The sequence below is a fragment of the Falco punctatus genome (assembly GCF_963210335.1).
Source record: "Falco punctatus genome assembly, chromosome: 1".
Lineage (NCBI taxonomy): Eukaryota > Metazoa > Chordata > Aves > Falconiformes > Falconidae > Falco > Falco punctatus.
In genome coordinates, this window is record NC_137580.1 from 7,674,577 (window position 1) to 7,695,218 (window position 20,642).

The following is a 20,642-nucleotide window of genomic DNA, read 5'->3' on the forward strand; positions in this document are numbered from 1 at the left end:
TTGATTGGGATTATTACAGGTACCGAAATGCAGACTGTGGCTGCAAGAGAAAGAGGTTTTTTGTTTGGGGTTTTTTTTTAGGAATAGTATAGGGTCATGTTACTGACAGCTGTCCCTGTCCCATCAACAGAAAATTGTATGCTGTTTCCCTCGAGATCTTCAGCAAGATGTTGCTTACCTCAGTTAGTTGGTATTTCTTGAGAAATGATGCCCTTCCAAAGTCCATAATCCTCATACATGTTCCACTGGAAGAGGAACACGAGGTTTCTTACCTGTAAACCTTCAGGATAAGTATGCCGCGTGTGTGTCACACTGTGAACTGCCTGTAGTCAAGCAATGCTGGCAGGGAACATTGCTGCTACAGCAGCATCTCTAGGAGACAAGGCTTTAAGAGCGCAGCATGTCCTTGGCTCTTGCTTCCTCCAAACTCCAGCTGCAGAAGCACGGAAGGGACTTGGAGCGGAGCAAGAGGAGAACAAGGCTGTGAAGGCGAATGCCCAGCAGTACATCTTGAAAAACAGCCGTGGGTACACAGTGCTGCCCACACCTGGATTTGCATCACATGCATTCCCGTTGTGGGCAACTGTGAGCAGCAACTGTGAGCAGCACTCCTCAAGCGTAATGCAAAGAGTGAAGATGAAAGGACGGCCCTCTCCTAAGAGGTACTAGTGTGAGCTGCTCAGGGGGTGGATAAAAGTCTGAAAGATGTTCGTGCAGCTTCTTTATAGATTTGCTGCCAGCAGCCTTCTGCAGAGCGCTGTGCTGCTGGGGTTACCCGAGTCAGACTGGGCTGGAGCTGAGGACAGCCTGCTCGCCACTTCGCTAGACTGGGAAAAAGTTTCTTGTATGCAGAGAGCGAGCTTTCGGGATCGGGCCTGTGCCAGAAGGTACAGGGCTCGGGGGATGACCCAACATAAACTTGCGGTACCTGCTTAGTTGGTTTGTCTTACCCGTTGGATGGAAGTGACTAATTCACCTAGAATCCCTTCCTAAGTAACACGGTAAAGAACAAAGTTTTACTCAATGGGAAGCATTACTGTCACACTAGGGAATCTCTGAAACACTCAAAAACCCGGTGTTGGGGCAGGAAAGGAAGGGAGGGGGAACAAAAGCCCTTCCAGAGAAGACTGACAGGAAATACCGCTAGAAACAAACATAAAGCAACCAAGACAGATGACTGAAAAGCCTGCTGCTCGGTGCCATGGAACAGTCTAGTACGAGGGAAAGAGCAAACCTTGGCTAACCAGCAAGCCCCTGAATTTTAACTGCCTCAGCAAGTGCCTTTGCTCAGAAAGTCCACCCTGCGAGCAACGTGCCAGCAGCCTCCTCTAGATGCCAAGGAGGGAAGGGATGAAGGGAAGTGGTGGCAGGATGAGGAGCTTAACTTGACCACATTCCATTTGGGGGGTCAGAGGTGTCTGGTCAGTTTTCAGCTGCTCAGGAGGATTAGGCAGACAGGAGGGAAATTTTTTCTTTCCTGTGGGACCTGCCATAATCGCTGTGCTGCCCCTTCACTATTGGGTGCTTGTGGCATCATTGCAGTTCATCTTGCATAATGGCAAGTAACCATTATACAAAAGCTACACCACAAGCTGAAACTAATCCATCCCTAATCAAAAGGGAACCAAGCAGGTGCCCTTCTGTGCCTCAAGGAGCAAATACACAAATAACTGTTGCTCAAAAACTTGCAGTTACCCGCCCTTCTCAGCCAAAGCCTGTTTAAGGAGTGAGCGGGAGGAACAGCTCACACAAAACCTTCCAGCTGGGCTGTCATTATCTCATGTGCGTTAGGCAAATGACACCAAGATGCTTGGTACCTCCCTCCCTCTGTACCATACACCTGGTTGATTGATAAAAAACCTCACCCCAACAGAGGTCTGGAGCTTCTGGGCAATGTATCCGTGTTGCTTTGAAAAAGCCTTTGAAGTCTTTCAGCAAAATTAGAGATTGCAACGGATACAGGAACGTATCAAAGTGAGAAGGCACTGGTGAGGAAGTGTGTACAACTGTAGGAAATAGTAACTTCCTGTGCACTAGGCAGAAGTTTTTCTTGAGGTTGCATCCATCCTGCAGGCTCTACTGGAACAGCCAGGTTTTCAGGAGGCAGCACGAACTCTTACTTGCACGTGGTGATCAGCCCAGGTCTGTCCTCTGAAATGCATACGGTGAAGGTCCACCACGACAGACGTACGGGCTGGTTAGTCCAAAGCAGCAGTTTTCATCAAGCGCTGGGTAAGCATCCATCAACTGAAGTTACAAACCAGAATTACACTCCTCACGTTTCAGAGGAAGCACAAGAAATAACGTCACTTAAGTCCAAGACAGGAGCACTTCAGAATCAGTTAACAACTGTCAAATGTTTATCATATACGCTGAAAGAGGAAAACAGTTCGGCTCTAGTTTTAGAATGATATATATGAGGTGTCTGAACTATCAAAGAAAAACACGTACGCAAGAGGATTCCCACATACTGGCACCTGTAGAATTCAAACACACTGCTTCAAATGCACGAAAGCTGGGTGACCTCACCAGCTTTGTGCAAATGGAAATAGAGAAGTTCCCAGCCACACACAAACCGAGACAGCAGATAACAGAAAAGCAAGGAAGAATTGTGAAATAGTAATTAGGAAGAAAAAGCACAACTGAAGAAAGACTGTGGTCCTTACAAACGAGCTGTATCAATAGCCGTGGCAGCATTTTATTTATTAACTGTTCCCCAGGGACAACAGAACAAACTGAACAGAGTTCTTAAAACTGGAAGGCAATGGAGGCATTTTGCGGCTGTAACACCTACCATGAAACCAGCAACTATTTGACATTCATCACGCAATTAGTGTCTTACTACAATTCATAAAAGATCTTCAAAATGTTTCCAAGTTCCTGTACTACAAAGAAAAATTAGAGGCATCGACTGTGTGCGAGCAAAGCTGCTCATGAATTTCAATATAACAGTACCTATTCCCTGTACACAGTCTTGTCATAGTTGGAGCTGGTGTTTCTTAGACCAAAAAAGATCAACATGCCACAGCACTGTATCGGATTGTTTCATCTGCTACATTAAAGGACTTTAACGACAACATTTTGTAGTCGTCTTCCAATCTTTACTATGCATACAGATACAGTATCTTCATCCGCTTCCTTTCTTACCTGAGTAGACCAAAAAATGTTTTAAGTTTTACAAGCCTTGCTATGCGTTTGACTTCAGTGCTCCAATACGAAGTTTCTCCAGCGATCATCTTAACTCCAGCATGGTGTGAGTGAACAAGACGCGTTTAAGTGTCTTCCACATCCTTCAGGGAAGTGTTTTTTTTCTTCTGTGTAGTTACTAGGCTGAGCTGTAATTAAAACCGAGCAGATCGTTTCTTATGTAATTGTTTGTCAGATCAAAGTATCAATAGAACTTCAGTGTGGAAGGGGTCATGAAGGGGAGGGAAGAAGCACAGAAAGCGGGAATCTGAGGTAAACTGAATTGACAATGCACGCTGTAGATGGCTACTGCTTTTGTCTTATCTCAGATCCGAAAGAATTCAAGATTGATGAAAGATTAGGTAGCAGGGGTACGCTTTAAAGACATCTACTAGAACACACATTTTAAACCTGTGCAAATGTCCTGTATTTTTTTATGTTTCTTACTGAATTACTGTTATTTAATAGTAAGCTAAGATTTGTAGTCATTGAACTAACCACAACAAAAATGTAATTTCTAAACTTCCTAGTAGTCCAGCTCTAGCCTATACTGGACTTAATTTTACAAGTAAGATGGATGATGTAACGGGAATACACAGGTAAGTCAGAAAGTAGCCCACAGCCGACAGATTCAGAATACAGAGAAGAATTACCGCTCTGAATCTGAGGAAGCACACTCGTGCACATTCAGTCTTCTGAGACCTAGAAAGGAATAAACACTTTGTTCCTTCGGACTCAGAAGAGCAGACATTCTTGTAGCAGTACTCCTGGAGACCTCTTTTTCCAGCCTTCAGCGGGAACAGTGCCGGTACGGCTTTTTAATGTGGTGGGGAGGAGGAGGAAGGGGCTCAGGACAGAATTTCTGAAGTGACTACAGCAAAGCCATGCCTGGCAGCTGGCAGCAGGAACCTGTGCCAAGCCTGGAGAGGGCAAGGTGGCCCTGAAGACTGGCAGTGAGACCCGGACAGCAGTTTAGCTGCTGAACATCTATCAAATCTCTTTGTTACCTTTCAGAGGGAGACTGGTGAGGAACAGTTAATTATCAGTGTTTACAGGAAGAGCAAGACCTCTTTCTACTTGGGCACCGAGGCCAGGAATTTACTCCCTTGAAAGACTGTGAGACCATGTTTTTAAGGGAAGACAGCACCTCAGAACTATTGGAGCTGAACAGATCTGCATAACAAACAGGAGGTAAACAAACAAACAAAGTAAAAAAAATCACTCTTTCAGAGCAAATCTTCACCAGCTTGGGTAGGCCCTGTCATGACAGCATTTACAGCCAGGAAACACAGCTTACGTTATGATAGCTTGGGAGCTATGCCCCTTCATTCACTGCTGGTGGGGAAAAAAAACGCCATTTGTCCTAATCGGACAATTTAGATCAACCGAACACTTCCTCCCTGCAACTCACATAGGATCACCCACATTAAAAAGCTGTAATCTGCAAATGGGTTTCCTAAATCACCGTGAAAAATTAGGAGGCAGAAAGACCAACTTGAGTTACAAATTTGCTTGGCAAACAAATGAACCCAGCGTATAAACCTTCCATGGGGTTTGCTTCAAGATGTATAGGTTGAATAGTATGGAAAAAAGAATACTTGGATGGAAAAAATCCCACACCTACTGTCCAGCAGAGAAAATACAGAACTGCAGGTAGCATGGGGTTTAGATAATTAAAGCCCAAAGTTTCTCTCTCTGAAAAGAAGGAAACCTCTCCTGCTAAGATCCCTCATTTCTAGACATACTGAATAGTACTGCTCAAAGCTGGGGCTGAGTTGTAAGAGAACTGGCAAAAGCAGGCAGCAAGGATTCGGCTCGTTAAGTGGTAACAGCGCACAAGGAGGCCTTAGGCATATAAATGGCTCTAATAGACACACCCTGTCTGAAGTCCCGGGCACCGCTGAAGCCTGTACTGGGCATGCTCCCTGTGGCAGCGGGATGCATACAGCATCCCTTCCTTCCCTCCTCCCATGGCCTGTTCTGCCCGCACCATTTTCAGTATTTCTGACACTGCAGGATTTATTGTGTCTGTTACACGCCACCCACAATAACCGCCGTGGGTGTACCGCGGCAGTCCCTGGGGCAGCAGCTACTGGAGACTGCTAATGAAAATGCAGATGGACAGACAAGAAGTTAACAACTTTGGAAGTTCACATGACATGGCAGAAGGTACTCAAGGCTGCAATCTGATCGACACTAAACAGGTCGACACTATCAGTTCTGTCCTGCAACCACTTCACACCATTTCCCCATGCTCTTCGTGCAGCCATGCAATGAGTTAGACCAGGGAACTTATTTGGCTGAAAAACCCCACAGAATTCCCACCAAACAGCTATGCTGCCTAGCAATTTTTATAAAGGCAGTTCTCTAGCCATCAACTCAAGACATGCTTTGTTTTAAAACAGACTCCCCAAGAGATAGGAATCAGCAGAACATTTGCTCTTTTATCACGTGAAGCCATTGTTTGTGACTGCCCCAGTAGGTTACACCAATGCCAAAAAAGCCTACTTTGTGTTTGTAAACAGGAGCTGCTGTTATTTAAGGAGGTTTTTTTCCCCTCTTTGTTAACTTGCTGCCAGTTCTAAAGATGGAAACAATCATACACCTTCATTTACATGTTTTGAACCCAACAAGTTGAATTTGCATCCCATTTGATTCCATAAACAAATCTATGTCACTTAAGTGTCCTGTCAGAAGGTAGCATTCAACTGAATATGCATCAGTTCTGTGATAATGCATCCAAAATACAAGCTTGTTTTTAAAATCATATTAGTAATAATGGACATAAATGATCACCTCTGCCTCAGGAACGATACAAAGTGAGTATTTTTGTAATGTTCAATGGGATTTTTTAAAATGTGCTTAGATAGCATGTTTATTATTAGTTTTGTACCTTTTGAGATGCTGTAGCTGCCCTCTGCTCTGCCTGGCTCAGTCTTCTTTGAAGTCTGTTGATGTATTCTCGATATTCCATCATTAATTTTTCATCCTGTGTAAATGAAATACCTCATTACAAATGCATATTTCTTTTTACTGGATCCATACATACTTAGCAAAAAAAGGCTTAAACCAAGAGGAACTTAAGAAGTGGAACAGTTTACCACTTACAATAAGACCGAAGACATACTGCTGATACATTATAGAGAATTTCCAGCTCAAATATGACATCATATGACTTTTCCAATCAGAGTAATCTGCAGAGGAAGTTTTAACTCATTTCACCATCTTCAGGGAAGCACAAAAGCTAACATTTTAATCCAGGTAATTTAATTCACACAATCCTACAATGTAAATGTTTTAGCTATAGTGAACGGGAAAAAGAATATACTATAGGGTACAAATGAGATGATAAACTTGCTACCGATCCTTTCTGTTCATCAAAGGGCCTGTATAAAGTCTTTCTTAACTATCCTTTACTTATGGAAATCTATTCTCACATCAGTCCCGTTCTTCTCCTCTAAATAATACAGCACTACAAAAAACAACACAGAAGGACTTATCCTAAACAGAACTGCACGTTATCCCAGATTTATGAGGCTGACAGGATAGCTGTTTTCCAAAGTGGCCATTAATTATTGAGCAATGCACATTCCAAAACAACCCTGCCCTTAACCTTTAATGGATAATGCTTTTATCTATATGCATATATGTACATACAGTGTCAATTCTACTCTACACATGTATGCTGAGAATTTGCTACCTCTGCATGTGCTACATTATCCATAATGCAATGCCGCCTCCTTTTTAGAGGTATGCATGCATACACAGCCGTAAGCGACTTCAAAAAGATTTCCTGAATCGTCTAGAATTGCTAATTAGTAACCTTGAAAGATTATCTCTCCTTTACATTTTCTTGTAATTTCAGAGTAAAGTTCATTTGTCTTCCTGCCATTTGAATGTGGCACTCAGCAGAAACAGTGAAGTTGTCCAGTTATGACTGTCAAAAATCCTCCATTTTTTCCTAGACTGGCAACATAACTCATCCAAATAGGTTTCTCTTGAGATCCTACTATACGTGCATCGGGTTGTAACTGAAAATAGTTGTCATATCAGTCATTATCTTACCTCAGTTACCTTGTCCTTTGCCATTTCCAGCTGAGAAATGAGCTCCTGGCTACGAAGTTTTTGTTGACTCAGCTCACTTCTATTAATCAGAAGAAAAGATGCTGATTAACACACAGTAGTACGTCAGTTATCAGAATATAACTTCATAGGTACTGTCTTGCATTGTAGGGGCTTATGGTGTGTTTTTAATTACGGTGTGGCTCTTAAAACATTTATTTCAAAAGCACTACACAGGCAGCACTTCTTCATGATGTATATTCATAACTATAATGGCAAAGGAATGAGATGTATTTGTTTGAACCAACAGGACTTTGTCAAGAGCATCTGACATCTTACAGAGGAGTTTTTTTGTTTATTGACTCTTGTTTTGCAGGCACATTATTGAGTATGCTATAAATATAAGCTGCATTTGCACAGTGCATTCAATATTTAGATTAACATTCTAATTAGTGTCCCATAACCAGACTTCAATGTGGACATTTCTGAAGGCACTTTTAAGTACCTAAACCCAAATCATTCTATACTTGTGAGCCGAACAATGTAACACTTCATGAAGAAAAGGAAAATGCCACCGTCTTCAAGGTGGTCTTTTTACTTTTATACCAAATATGTGAACAGTGATCCTGAATTTGTACGGCACTGAAGACAAAAGATATATGGGTTTTGGTAGGCATCGTTGAGTTGGTGCTCAAAGGAAACAGTTCTTGCCTCCTGTCATCACAAGCCACCGAAGAAGAGGGATGACCAAAGATGGGAAAATCTCTGAACTTTGCTAATTTTAGCCAGAGGAAGATGCAAAACTAAATGAGCTGCTCTAACTTTTGACCAGTCTCTACTCCACTAGCCACAGACATCACAAAAAATGGCGTGATCAAGATTCTTGCCACCAGTTTCACCTTCTACGCTGAATTTCAAACCTATTTGTGAGGAATTTTCAAATCTATTCTCACCTTACCTTCCTTTCCCAAGTGGAAAGCATGCTGAAATGCAGTCACCTTTGTGAATACGTAGCACACGGACAATGCTCAGAAAGCCGATACCTAACCTTTAGGCGCTCTGCCTATAGCTGAAACTACAGGTGCTGTAATGGAAGCTAAAGCCTTTGTTCTTGCTGGGGGAGTGGAGGTAAGGTATGAGAGACTTTAACCTCCAATCTTCATCTTTAAAAGCCTCTGCTGTTTTAACGATGGCATTTAGTTCTCAACAGTAATTTACTCTTAGAAACTTTTAAACATATTATTTCATAAAGGTTTGACTGAAAACTGCTATATGGCACTTGAAATACATGAGGTTAACAGAAGGTTGCGAGTACACCTGGCTGGTACTTCCCACTGCCTTGCTCCCAACCAACCCCCTTAACCAATCCCAGGTAGGTATCATAAAAACAGTTCAACGTCTTTTGACTAGCTGCTGTCAAAATGAGAGTACACAGGCAGATATTTGAACAATGTTAAATAGTTAAAACTACATACAGGTTATACCTGTGTTACCGTGTGAATATTTTTATATAACATTAAGAATTCAAGATGGATTAAAATTGCAGGATCAAGATAGTAGGTTAATACCACTGTTACTGCAATTTATCCTCTGTAACCAAGGTGCTTCAAGATAAAGCCTTTTCAATACAAGAGCCCTAAAAAACAGCTGGTTTTTTGGAATTTCAGGTTTTATAAACTGTTTTATTAGCAAACCACAAAATGTTATACAATTCCTGTTGTATCTTTTCATACATACCTTTTCAAAATAAACTCTAAAAAACTATTCAAACGCTACTCCTTAGAATGTGTACGCTGTTTATGTTCAACTGTGCTAGTAAAAGAGGCTTTGAAAATAAGGAAATTCTTAAATTCTGACAAACCATCTTTATCGTTACATCATCTTAGAAAACTATCCGAATAGATTAACTTTTTAAAATAAAAATTCTTAGTTACTGAAAACAATCTGTCTCCTATACTTGTACTGAGGCGCGGAATTTGCATTCTTAGCAGCACGGGCCATAAACAGAGTTTACATGCTCATATACTGCTGTATATCAAGAAATTATTTTTATAATTAGATCACACCGAGTGTGTGTTTAAAGAAAACAGTTTAACTTTGTAAGCCTAAGGAAACGTGATGGCTATTGAGCTAGATAGTTGATTCATTCTGGTTGTTAACCCTCCCTCAAACACATATTATGAAACTGTAATACTAAAATTGAGCAGTAACCCCAAATGCTGAATAATCAAATCAATCCCTACTCCATATTGTCTTTGTTAAGTGAGTAGGAAACAAAAGGTGAGCTTTTAGTGGTTTGGCAGACGGGTGATAAATCCACCAGCTGTAGCAAGTACGTTCTGCAAAGCTCTCATATGACAAATACAGCACGTGCCAGCTGTTTTTTCGGTTGAATTATACTATAATATGCTTCAGTTACTCTTAGTAATTATGAATTTTGTATACTGCCAGTACCTGCAGCTGTCTCTCATCCTGTTAATTTTTTTTCTTTAATGAACATCTTAAAATAAGCAGCTATGGCTGCCAAACATTACAGAAGTGCAGCCAAGAATAATGTTGTAGAAATGGAGGAAACTCCTTCATCTCAAGATGCTGTGCAGTTCACTCAAGGGACTGTACAGGATGTAGGGAGAAGGAGAAGGCAGTCCTGGCAACGCTTCATACACAGGCACCAAAAAAGGTCATTCTTCAGAGGCAGATTCTTTTCAGTTATAGAAAAGGTAAAACTGAGAATTCCAAAAACCACACATGGCTACCGATGAGTCAGGGACTCTAATTATGACACAGAAATGTTTCAGAAGCAGAAACTCGAACAAAGACACCCAAAACAGCTGCGATCAGATGACTTAAGCTAAGCAAAGTATTTCAATTTAAAAACAATATGGCGAGGATTCCCTTTTTGTAAGTACTGACCATTCTAATTTAAGCAAATATTAAAAAAAATGAAGCCATTTAGTATATTGGTTCAAATATAATGGGTTTATGTTACAACAAATATTTTTTTTTCCATCCACAAGTTATATCCTACTACTAGACAATAGTGGCAGATAGGTAAGATTATTAATTTACCTATTTGCTCATACTATGTATTAGTATTACCTTTTATTATTTGCCTCTTACAAGTTCACTTCATTCTACTGATTATTCCTGGTCAGAACAGAATTGGTGCCTTGATCTCAGACCCTACCAGAGATGCAAGTGTTAAAATGCAAGCCTGTTGAAACCAATTCAACTATCATTAATCTGTACAAATATCTGTACTAGTAAAAAGCCACCGCTTGCTAACACCCGGTGCCAGTTTGCAGCAGGCAGTGACATGTCAGAGGTCAGCAGTGCTCTGGTAGTGTTAATATGTCTCAAAAACCACATCAGTCCTTTGGTCCTGGGGTGGACTGACCCAACTGGCAGGTAAGCCGCCCACCCAGCTGCTTGCTCACTGCTCTCCACAGAAAAGAGGGGAGGAAGCAGAGGGGTACAGGTGTGAAAAAAGCCCATGGGTCAAGAGAAAGACAGTTTAGTAAGTGAAAGGGAAAACAAAAAAATTGATGCAAAAGCAATCACTCATCACCAGCAGACCAATGCTCTGCCAGTTTCCAAACAACAGCTACTTTGGAAGAACTTCTGCCCAGTTTTACTGATGAACACACCATCATATGGCACGGGACATCCCTTTGGTCAGCTGGGGACAACTGTCCTGCTTGGGTCCCCTCACAGCTTTCTGCCTACTGCCAGCCTACTTGCTGGGGTGGCAGAGTGAAAGAAAAGGCGGCCTTGACACCGCATCAGCACTGTTCAGCAACAGCTAAAACGCTGCCGTGTTGTCAACACTATTTCGGTCATGGTTCTAAATCACAGCACCATACAGGCTGCTATAAAGAAAATTAACTCCATCCCAGACAAACCCTGTACAGGTCTTTAAGAAGCATTAAATTCACCTTAACTTAAAAGATAAAATTCCCCTAAACTTATCTGGAGGTGAAAAATTTTTGTATGTGCTTATAAACAGAAACAGATTAAGTTTTTACCTATATACACATTCTTAGAGAAAGAAACAAACTAAATTCAACAGAAAAGTCTTGGGACAACTCATCTTTAAAGAAATATAAGTGCTACGCCACTTTTGTACAACCTTTAAAAGTAATCATTCATTTACAAACTATTTTACAGTTGCAAATATTTGCTCTCTAAGTTCACTTCAGTAAATGTCACTAGAACTCAAAGTTCATCTAAAATTGATGCAATCAAAAGTCAGAACAGCTTCGTTTCACTGACTGCCAGACTAGATATTTTGCAGGAATAAAGAGAATAAACACTAGTCATGAGTTGTTAGTCACGTTGCCAACAGCAATGTTTTCATTTGGAATGATGACCTATGTTGCAAGAAAGCACTGACCTTCTTGGTTACCTTCAAGACTGACTTTTGGCACAAGTATATTGAAGCAAAACTGGCTCCTTGCCCTCTTGCAAGGCGCAGGTGAGGTCTATTACCAATAAATCCTTCTAAAAGTGTACAGCATCTTAAGGTCCTTAAAAGAAGAAAACTCTTCTCATAAATGAAATCTGTAATGTATTTTTATGAAGGAAGTGGTGGAATTTAATCCACAAGTATTCAATGCATTGTGTACTGTTTCAGAACTATTTTTTAATTCCAGGTTCTGTTTTATAGGCAACAATTACAAGTTTGACTTGTACTCAGACCCAAATACCCAAGAAAGCAAAGAATAATTTTCAGTGAAGCCTGAAAGTATCCACTTATTTATCAACATCTTTATCTACAAGTTTTTCCCTGATCTACTAGATTCTCATATTATTTAAAAAATCACCACTCTGCTCTACTGTTACAAGGTTGCAAAATCCACTTTTCCTTCTAAATTTTTTAAAAATTAAAAATCACCTAACGTTCACTGATGCTGCTTCATTTCTTAGAAGTTATTTATTGAATGCTTCCTTGATGCATATGGATTACAACTCACAAACAAAACTCTGCAGACTGAAAAGATGACAAATGAGCAGCACAGAATATGGAAAAGTTAGCAGCTGCTGCTGGGAAGTTAGTAAAGAAGCGAAAATGTTTCAGACACTTTCACATGGAAAATGAAAGTAATGAGGATAGAACTGAAAACCAGCAACAGGTCATGAATTCAAGGCAAAGGAATGGGAAACACCTACACTCACAAATGGGACACTGAGTCAAAGCTTTTGAGAGCTAACAGCAAACCTCTGGTGAAATGCAGTATGAAATGCTTTTATGTAAACTACCTCCCCAGTATACATGGATACGACTTTGTTAGGAAGTTTGTAACTTACTGAAAAACATTCACTTATGAAGCACATTACTATGCCGTAAGAGTAATAATTCTTATTAAAAACTGTAATTCTGCTACATCACCAACACAATCTCTGTATTTGCTCGTGTGTTTACGTGAATCCGATACATCAAACAGTAATTTCTTGAAGGGCCAAGGAATGTCTCAGACTGTCCTCAAAATATACTAAATAACCATGATGAACTTGGAGAGCTCTTTATTTAAATCCCAAAAAGATATGTTGGTATCTTCATCTAAGTTCATAGCCTTGCTGCCCCGTCAAGACAAGACCAAGTGTCTAAGGAAGATATAAGCTTTCCTTACAAGCTCACAGCTTAACTAACCCTCCCAAACCCACATAAATTTGAAGAAGTATGTATATAGAAAAGCTGGGTGAACATCAGCCTTTCACTTGGACCTCACTATAAGGCTTGGTGATACCCTGTCCTGCATTAGCCCCAAGAAGAATTTCAAACGGTGCCTTTAATTCAATAGATCCTGCTTACCCACTACCACTCTGTTATTTAGTGGTCTTGCTGGTATTTCCACGATAAATGCATTTGCTGCAAAACTAATTTGCTTTTTAAATAATCAGCAACTTTATTGTTGTTCTCAACAAAGAAAGAAGTGATTTGCCGTTCTGTACTTGCACTCAAAATACTTACTCAAAATGTTATTGTGATAAGATTAAAATGAATATGATAATTAATCATTTATTACGTAAGTAAAGACTTAGCATTGAGTAACTACTACTGAGTAACTCAGGAGCTGATTTTCATACCAACTGCATTCTACGCTATATAGCTAGGTATCCGCAATGCATATAACGTGAAAAATAAGCTACTTTTGAATTTTCTAGATAATACTTACAGGTTCTGTTATAGCCACTTGTCACTGTAATATCAGAGCGTCACTGCACAGATTTAATTATGAAATTCCTTATGTCAGTTTAAATTACAACCTCCTAGCAGCGAACACACTTGCTTCTATTGCCAGCTTCCTTGTTAGGCAGAGCAAATGTTTTGATAAAAAAATTCCGCTTCTAGCTTGTATAGTATGTAAAAGCATCACCTACAAAATCACCTTAAAAATTAACTGACTTTGCTTTTAGACGTGCACCAAAATATCTACTGAAGTCAGAGAGAATCATTTGGACTCAGTGTAGACTTACATTTTTTAATACACAATGATCATTTTTTCTATTCTGCTCACTGATACAGGATGTTACATTATTGCAAAGTTTTCCAGATGATGCCACATAGGCAGGCTCTCAGATAAAAGGTCATTTTCACAAATTTACTACCTATTTTTCACGCAAATTCACAAAGCAGACTTCCTCTCATGTCTGTTATATTTTCTATGTCAGCATTTTGCTGCAGACAAATAAGGTCTAAAGCTTTTGGTCTGCTATAGTAACACTTAACATCAAAGCTTTAAGAAGGAAGGCAGCTGTTTCACAGACAACTTTAATTGTTTTGGAAGTCTGCAACTCTTCCCCTTTAATTGGAAGATGCTGAACTGCATTCAGGATCTAGTTATGAACCTAGATGTGAGAGTTTTTGTAGTTTCATCTACAGAAAATAAACTGCAAGTGTAGCAGCTAAAATTTAGCTTAGCATGAAACACTACAAAATATTTTTCTTCTCTAGTTACTGCACTTATGAAAGATGCCAAAAAAGTATTGGTAAGATCCAGCTAATTACATACAGTGAAGCTATACCACTAGAACTGTCAGTGAATAAGCATGGCCCTCAGTGTATTGCAGACGTACTCAACACTGCAATGACTTCTGAAAGAGACATTTTCCCTTTTTAAAGAACTGTTTAGTTATCTTTGCAAAATGCAGTATATTTTAAGGCAAAATAAAGCCAGCCTATATCTGGACAGATAAGGTAAAAACCCCCAAACGGTTCACTTTGGAGAGGTAGAAATTACCAAAGTGATTACGTAGGACTTGTTTTTCTAGAAAAATGGGCGAAAATGTTATCTCTAATTGGATTTAGTATGATTTCGAACTATCTGAAAAATTTAAACCAATCCAGTTATCACAGGTAACAACCCAATGCTACTACTTATAGCGTTCGGAGCGTTCTAAACACTCAGAAAAGGAGCACTTGAAAAAATGAAAAGCAGATCAGTGAAGCTGCTAGTAGTACTTCATGTTTTATCAATCATTCTTGTCTTCCAAGCAGGATGGAACTCAGAGCATTCCTCTATTTGGACAAACAATAGATACAACTAGTCATGATAGACATGATTTCACTTTAAAGAGGAATGAAACTAGTTTCAAAGGGAAGCACTGCTACATACCAGGCTGCTATTTGCGAAGTTCACTGGAGGTCAAATCCACATACTGCTCTATGGATGGAAAACCAAGTTAGAGTAGCGGTAGGGTAGGTTTGTTGTAGGCAACATTTTCAGGAAGTTATTTTCCTTGCTCGTGTTTAGAAACTTGGGTTCTTATTCCATGCGTGCTATTAGCATTCTGACAACTAAGAAATGTCAAGCTATGCTTAGAAAACTGTAACTCCAAAACTTGCATAGAATATGGGAAATATTTACAGTTTGAGCTGAGAATATGTAAACCATTATAATAATAAAACAAGAAAAATCCAAAGATTACTCCAAAGGAAATAAAAGCTAGAATTCACAGGTTTCCAATTTTAGTAGGGTAAAGCCTTTGCTTCCTTGTTAACATGATAGTAAGCAACTTCTAAAATCAGTCTAAGCAAAGAACTATACATGAGTGCATCCTCATGCTTTAAGGGACCAACCTGAAGGGTCATGTCAAATTTCTTAAATTAAATTCAGGGTGTGCAGCTCAGTTTTCTTCTAAAAACCACTGAATGCACTTCCTAAAATATGCGCTGTTATATTCTTACCTCACCATTTTAAAGAGATGATGCTTATGAAATCAGGCTTCCTAGTTTAGAAGTTACTGTGTACCAATCTGTACCTTCTCTACCCACTCATTTCCAATAATGTCACTGTCTTCTCTAAACCTGTTGATGTCTGTGTGTATACAGACTCACAGGCACCACAGGTAGGACTGGTATGTAATCTATACCTGTGTCTGTAGTGTGAGATGCCCTTTCACAACTGAAAATATTCTTATATTCTGTGCCGAGAATACAAGTATCCACTAGTTACCTGGACACCTATATGAATTAAGAGAAAAGTAAAGTTTATATCATATTTTTGCTTAGGGGAATCACACAACTCATTTGAATCCTCATTTATGACAGTAGCTGCTCAGAACAGAACATTAGATGTGCATCCCAGCAGGTTTTTTTCTAGCTTATTTTACAAGTCTGGAGACTCACTGCACAACTGATTTTATGGTGACTGTTCTGAATAGCTATAAACTTTTCATTTTCATTATCCAGAATTTTCATAATCCGAAGATAAAGTTCTCTAAATTGAGCATGGTGTATCTTTGAAGAAAAAATTTAAAAATAATAGAATCCATTTATTTTCTGTCATTACAAAATTCACACATATTAACAAGAGGTGAAATTTTTACTTCAGCGCTAACTTCATGAACAGCATCAAAAGTTCTCTTTGGAGCATTCCTTCTTGTTTTGCTGGAAGCACATCATCTAGTCTGGATGGTTTGTTCTCCATGCTTTTCCACCACGGGTCTACTGCCATACACCAAAGAACAACTAAAACTGTAACGGCTTCCAGAAGAGGAACAAAACTGGACTTACTTTAGCTTACTGATCCTGGCTTCTGTAGTTTCAGTAAGATTTTTTGTTTCTTCTTTCCACCGATTTGTTGCTTTTTGCTGAGCTACTAACAGACGTCTGAGTTCAGCAGTAGACTTTTGACTCGTGTCTTCCATTTCCTTAAGTCGAGCTTCATATCCACGTTCTTTCACAGCATGCTCATGCTCCATTGTGCTTATCTAGAAAACATACACATTTGGTACAATCAGGTCTCTCACTTTTTAGTTCTTTTTTTAACTCAACACGAGATAAATTTATAAACATTTGTTGAAAGCATGTTACATACAATAATTAAACTTGTAATTATATGCTCAAAGAGATGCATGTTCCCAAAGCCAATTTAAGCAAATAGTACAACTGACAATAAAGGATAATGAGCTGTGTATGCTTATTTTTGTAAATAATCTTTATCCTTCTCCCTTGTGTTTTCTCCACAGAAACACATTCTTTCTTTTTCATCTGGTTAAATGTGTTAGGAGTTTCTTAACTGCACCTAAACCCTTTTGTACATCAGAGGAAAATGAAAGCAAGCAATAAATCTTATCTGTGACTATAATGGAAGCCTGTCTGATTAAAAATGAGAAAGACAAAGATCTGGTATATGCTTTATAACTGCTGCCTATCTGTTACAAGACTCTGATCCTTTGTTTGCAAACTACATTTGACCAAAGGGTTCTGGAGTTGGAACAAGATTTCCTGTTTAATTTGACTGCTTCCTTTATCTTGTGGTGCAAAGTGGAAACCTTATTTGAGATGGTCCCCATTCATAACTTGCTAAACTGCTCACTGAAGTCCTCTGCATTGCTGCAGATTCTTAGATCCCTTTTCAACATCTTTACACTTCTGGAGTTAAAAGCAGAGGGGAAAGTACCAGAAAACACATGAAGGATCAAAGCTGCTACTCCTTCCAGAAGCCAAAGGTACCATGAGTCTGTTGAGGTTACTATTAATTCATTATCTCACTTGCAGTCTGTTCAGGTGCATTTAATGGAACACATCCAGAAGAGAACCACTGTCTTTCAGCTACTTAACTTGTTTCCAACTATTCATATAGGAAAATGTTCATTATCCAGTAAACACAGAACCAACGTTTGGCAACCACACTCAAATTACTTATTAGTTACACACTGCTCTCACAACATGGTGGATGTAAAAATAGAGGAACATGCTGAACTGAAGGTCATACAAAAACTCCTAACACATCACAGACAGTAGATAAATGAAGATCTGGAACTGGAATAAGTGAAATCACTCGAAGGAAAATATGTTATTAGCTACTCTATTCATCTTATAAAACCCAAAGAACATTTAGGATCTTATCCAGCAAAATTTAATGCAATTAATTTATTTATGTATGAAAATACAATTTAATTAGCAGACGTTGAGTTAGCCAATAGATTTTCTGAGGACACACAATGCTACAATAAAATTACTTCTAAGCAGAAAAGAGGAAGCATCATTGAAACTTCCATCCTTCATTTAAAATGTCAATGCTTTTCTCTTAGAATGGCCGCCTTATTAATTAACAAATATTTTACGTTAAAATAAAAATAACATAGAAATCATACCTTTATTTTAGCTTTCTGTTGAGCCTCTATAGCCACTTTTCTCAAGCCCTCCATTTCTTTTTGCAATTGTTCATTCTCTTGCTGAAGTTTTAGACTTTGTTCACTGACAAATGCACTCTTTTCTCTTTCTGAATCCAGAATGCTTTGCAATTTACAGACAACTTCCTGGCAACGAGATTTCTCTTCCTCAGAGCTGAAAGAGATGAAAAGTATTGTTGGTACTCAAGAGCTGAACAACTACCATACTAGATAAAAAGGTAATATATTGGGACAGATCTTTAGTCTGACCCAGTACAGCCATTCCCCTGTTTCTTCCTGAAAGTTTTTAGCAGCTCAGCATGTTTAATGGGCTTGACAGCTAGAACTATGCACAAATCAGCAAGGAATTTCATCAAGATGACAGAATTCATAAACCCAATCTAATAGCGTAGCAATCTCAGTAAAATGACAATGTGAAACAGAAGATTTTCATTTTTATAACACTTACAGTTTCCCAACTGCGGATTGCTCTGGCAAAGTGTCAGGATTTACTACCATCAGAGTATAAAAACGACTGAAGCTTCTTCTAGAGAATCCTACATTTGTCATGCTGAAAACAACAACCTGCTCTAAAAATGTGTACCATATTGTACTTGTTACCACTGCATTACTGAAACTGCAGTAATGTCTATTAGCTCTGAACACAGACCTGAAATTCAGTATGCTGTATAAACACTGCATTCTGCACATACCAGGAGATACAGATTGTAGACCAATTTATAAATCAATACATTTCTGCTTGAATATTTCATAAAGTAACTTTTCCTACAAACAGTAATTTAAAATGCATTAAGATTCCAAATAATATACTCCTATTTTCATTTTTTTGCCAAACTTCTCATCTCGTAAAGAAGACCTTTCATTCTATAGCATGTTATCCCTTTTAATTCTTTCATAGTGATTCATAATTGCCCTTGCTTCAGAGTTATGGTATCTTAATACTATTCCTGCTACTGGTTAAAAAGGTGTAACAAAATCCTAACATATAATAATCAATTTATAGTCAGAAATAATTTCTATTGTTTCCCACCATAATTCCTGTAACATCCATTACTTACTTCATTTCTAGTTGTTTCAGTTTATTTTGTGTTGTCTGTAGACTTAGCTGAAGGTCACCTTTTGTAGTTTCTGCAAGTAAATATTTCTGATGCAATTGCTCTAGTTTTCTATTGTCAAATTCATGTCCTCTGTCTTCCCTGTAAATCTGAAGAACAAACTCACATGTAAGATCATCTTTGCACTGGTGACTGGCAGTGTAGTACTGACAAGGAGGCTACTTCTCATCACATCCTGTTTTCCAGTGATTTGAAACAAAACTAAATTTCTAGAATGTCTACCATTGTTGCTGCTACTTGGAAAAAAAGTTTTCAAAGATCTGGCTTTCACTTTGTCTACTGAACTTAAGTTTAACTGGAATATGTACCAACATTCTTTCAGATGATGTCAAACACCTCTCCTTTTTACATCTTCCAAAGAACCCTCTTTATCAGTTTAGTATAATTTCAAAACACTTTCAGGATTAACCCCCCCCTTAAAATAATTACATGAAAATCTACAATTAAGAAAATCTACTGAAAAAATAAAACCAGAAAATTAAGGGGCAAAAAACCGAAGAGAAATGGAAAAAGTCAGTATGTCTTTTCTTTCTAAAAAGAGATCTTAGATGTGATGTAAAAATACATGCAATTGCCTTACCTTTTCAAGTTCTTCTTCCACTGCTCTCTTTTCTCTAATGGCTCGTTCAATTTGACCCTGTTTTTCTCCACATTCCTATTTTAAAAAGTAATTTTAAAATAAATCTAATAAAAGTTGACTCAAAATAAAAATTCAGAAAGTGCCAAAGCCAAAACACAGCCATTGTAAATGTAATTCTTGCTGCTGGTATGTATGCATTTGATTATGTTTATCTGCTCATTATTTTCTCTATGGGATCAGTCTCATTCACTACATAGACTAAGACACATAAAATGAAATTTAAAAAGGTTTAAAATAAATGTATTTATTTAAATAATTTATTTTTAGATTTAAATTTTAAAAGTTTTAAATACATTTAATCCATAAATAGGTGCATATGCACACAGCTCTTTTGGTCTCCCCATAATCTGTTACAAGTTTCTGGTTCATTCAAGAATATAAGGATTATGATGCACAGGAAGAATATAAGGATTATGACGCACAGGCTTTCTCCTAGCATACTTTATCAACTTTCATATATTCCAGCTCTACATACCCTACCATAGCCATGCAATACTCAGCTTTCCATGCTTTACTTATCCCTGAAAGAAACAGGGATACTTAAGAAATGCCAAAACATGGGAAATATTTTCTAGAGCATAGTCAAGATGCTTGTGGACTATAAGAATACATGTAACTCTCGGAACAAACTTATACAAAGAAATGGGTAGATTGGCAGAATTGTATTATTTCATGCAGAGCCAGGCAAGATGTCAGAATATATGATTGTATACACGCAAGAAAAATCTGTACATTAAAAATGAATACTCAAAGCAAATATCCTTTACATCTAAATATGAATCTCTGCACTGACTTAAGACACTGCACGTAGTCGCTTTTGTCAAGTAACATGAAAGACATTATGTTGCACTGATGTCTGGAGGCATGCAAGATGTGAAATGCATGTAAGTACAGTACAGTCCTACACAATTATCCATTAACCATATTTTAGCTGACTGACTTTTACTGGACTTTAGTATTTTACTTGATCAAAAAACCTAGAAGTCTCAAATGTTTTT

At 38.5% G+C, this 20,642-nt stretch overlaps 1 protein-coding gene across 6 annotated transcripts in view; it reads right to left on the bottom strand.

Annotated features, from left to right (window-relative positions):
* Positions 1-2,674: 2,674 nt before the first annotated feature.
* The window catches only part of SCLT1 (sodium channel and clathrin linker 1), a 43,301-nt gene continuing 25,333 nt past the window's right edge, over positions 2,675-20,642 (bottom strand). The window contains exons 15-22 of one of the 6 annotated variants that reach the window (XM_080390149.1): positions 19,585-19,659; positions 18,948-19,093; positions 17,851-18,043; positions 16,265-16,461; positions 7,252-7,330; positions 6,080-6,175; positions 3,840-3,888; positions 2,675-3,335 (exon numbers count right to left, since the gene is read on the bottom strand). In XM_080390149.1, coding sequence (XP_080246275.1) covers positions 3,874-3,888; positions 6,080-6,175; positions 7,252-7,330; positions 16,265-16,461; positions 17,851-18,043; positions 18,948-19,093; positions 19,585-19,659 — 801 coding nt within the window. In that variant the 3' untranslated portion in view covers positions 2,675-3,335; positions 3,840-3,873. Of the gene's footprint in view, positions 5,289-6,067; positions 6,176-6,294; positions 6,468-7,251; positions 7,331-14,864; positions 14,913-16,264; positions 16,462-17,850; positions 18,044-18,947; positions 19,094-19,584; positions 19,660-20,642 lie in introns of those variants that run through there. The other 5 variants (XM_080390147.1, XM_080390148.1, XM_080390146.1 and 2 more) reach the window with 5 other exon arrangements.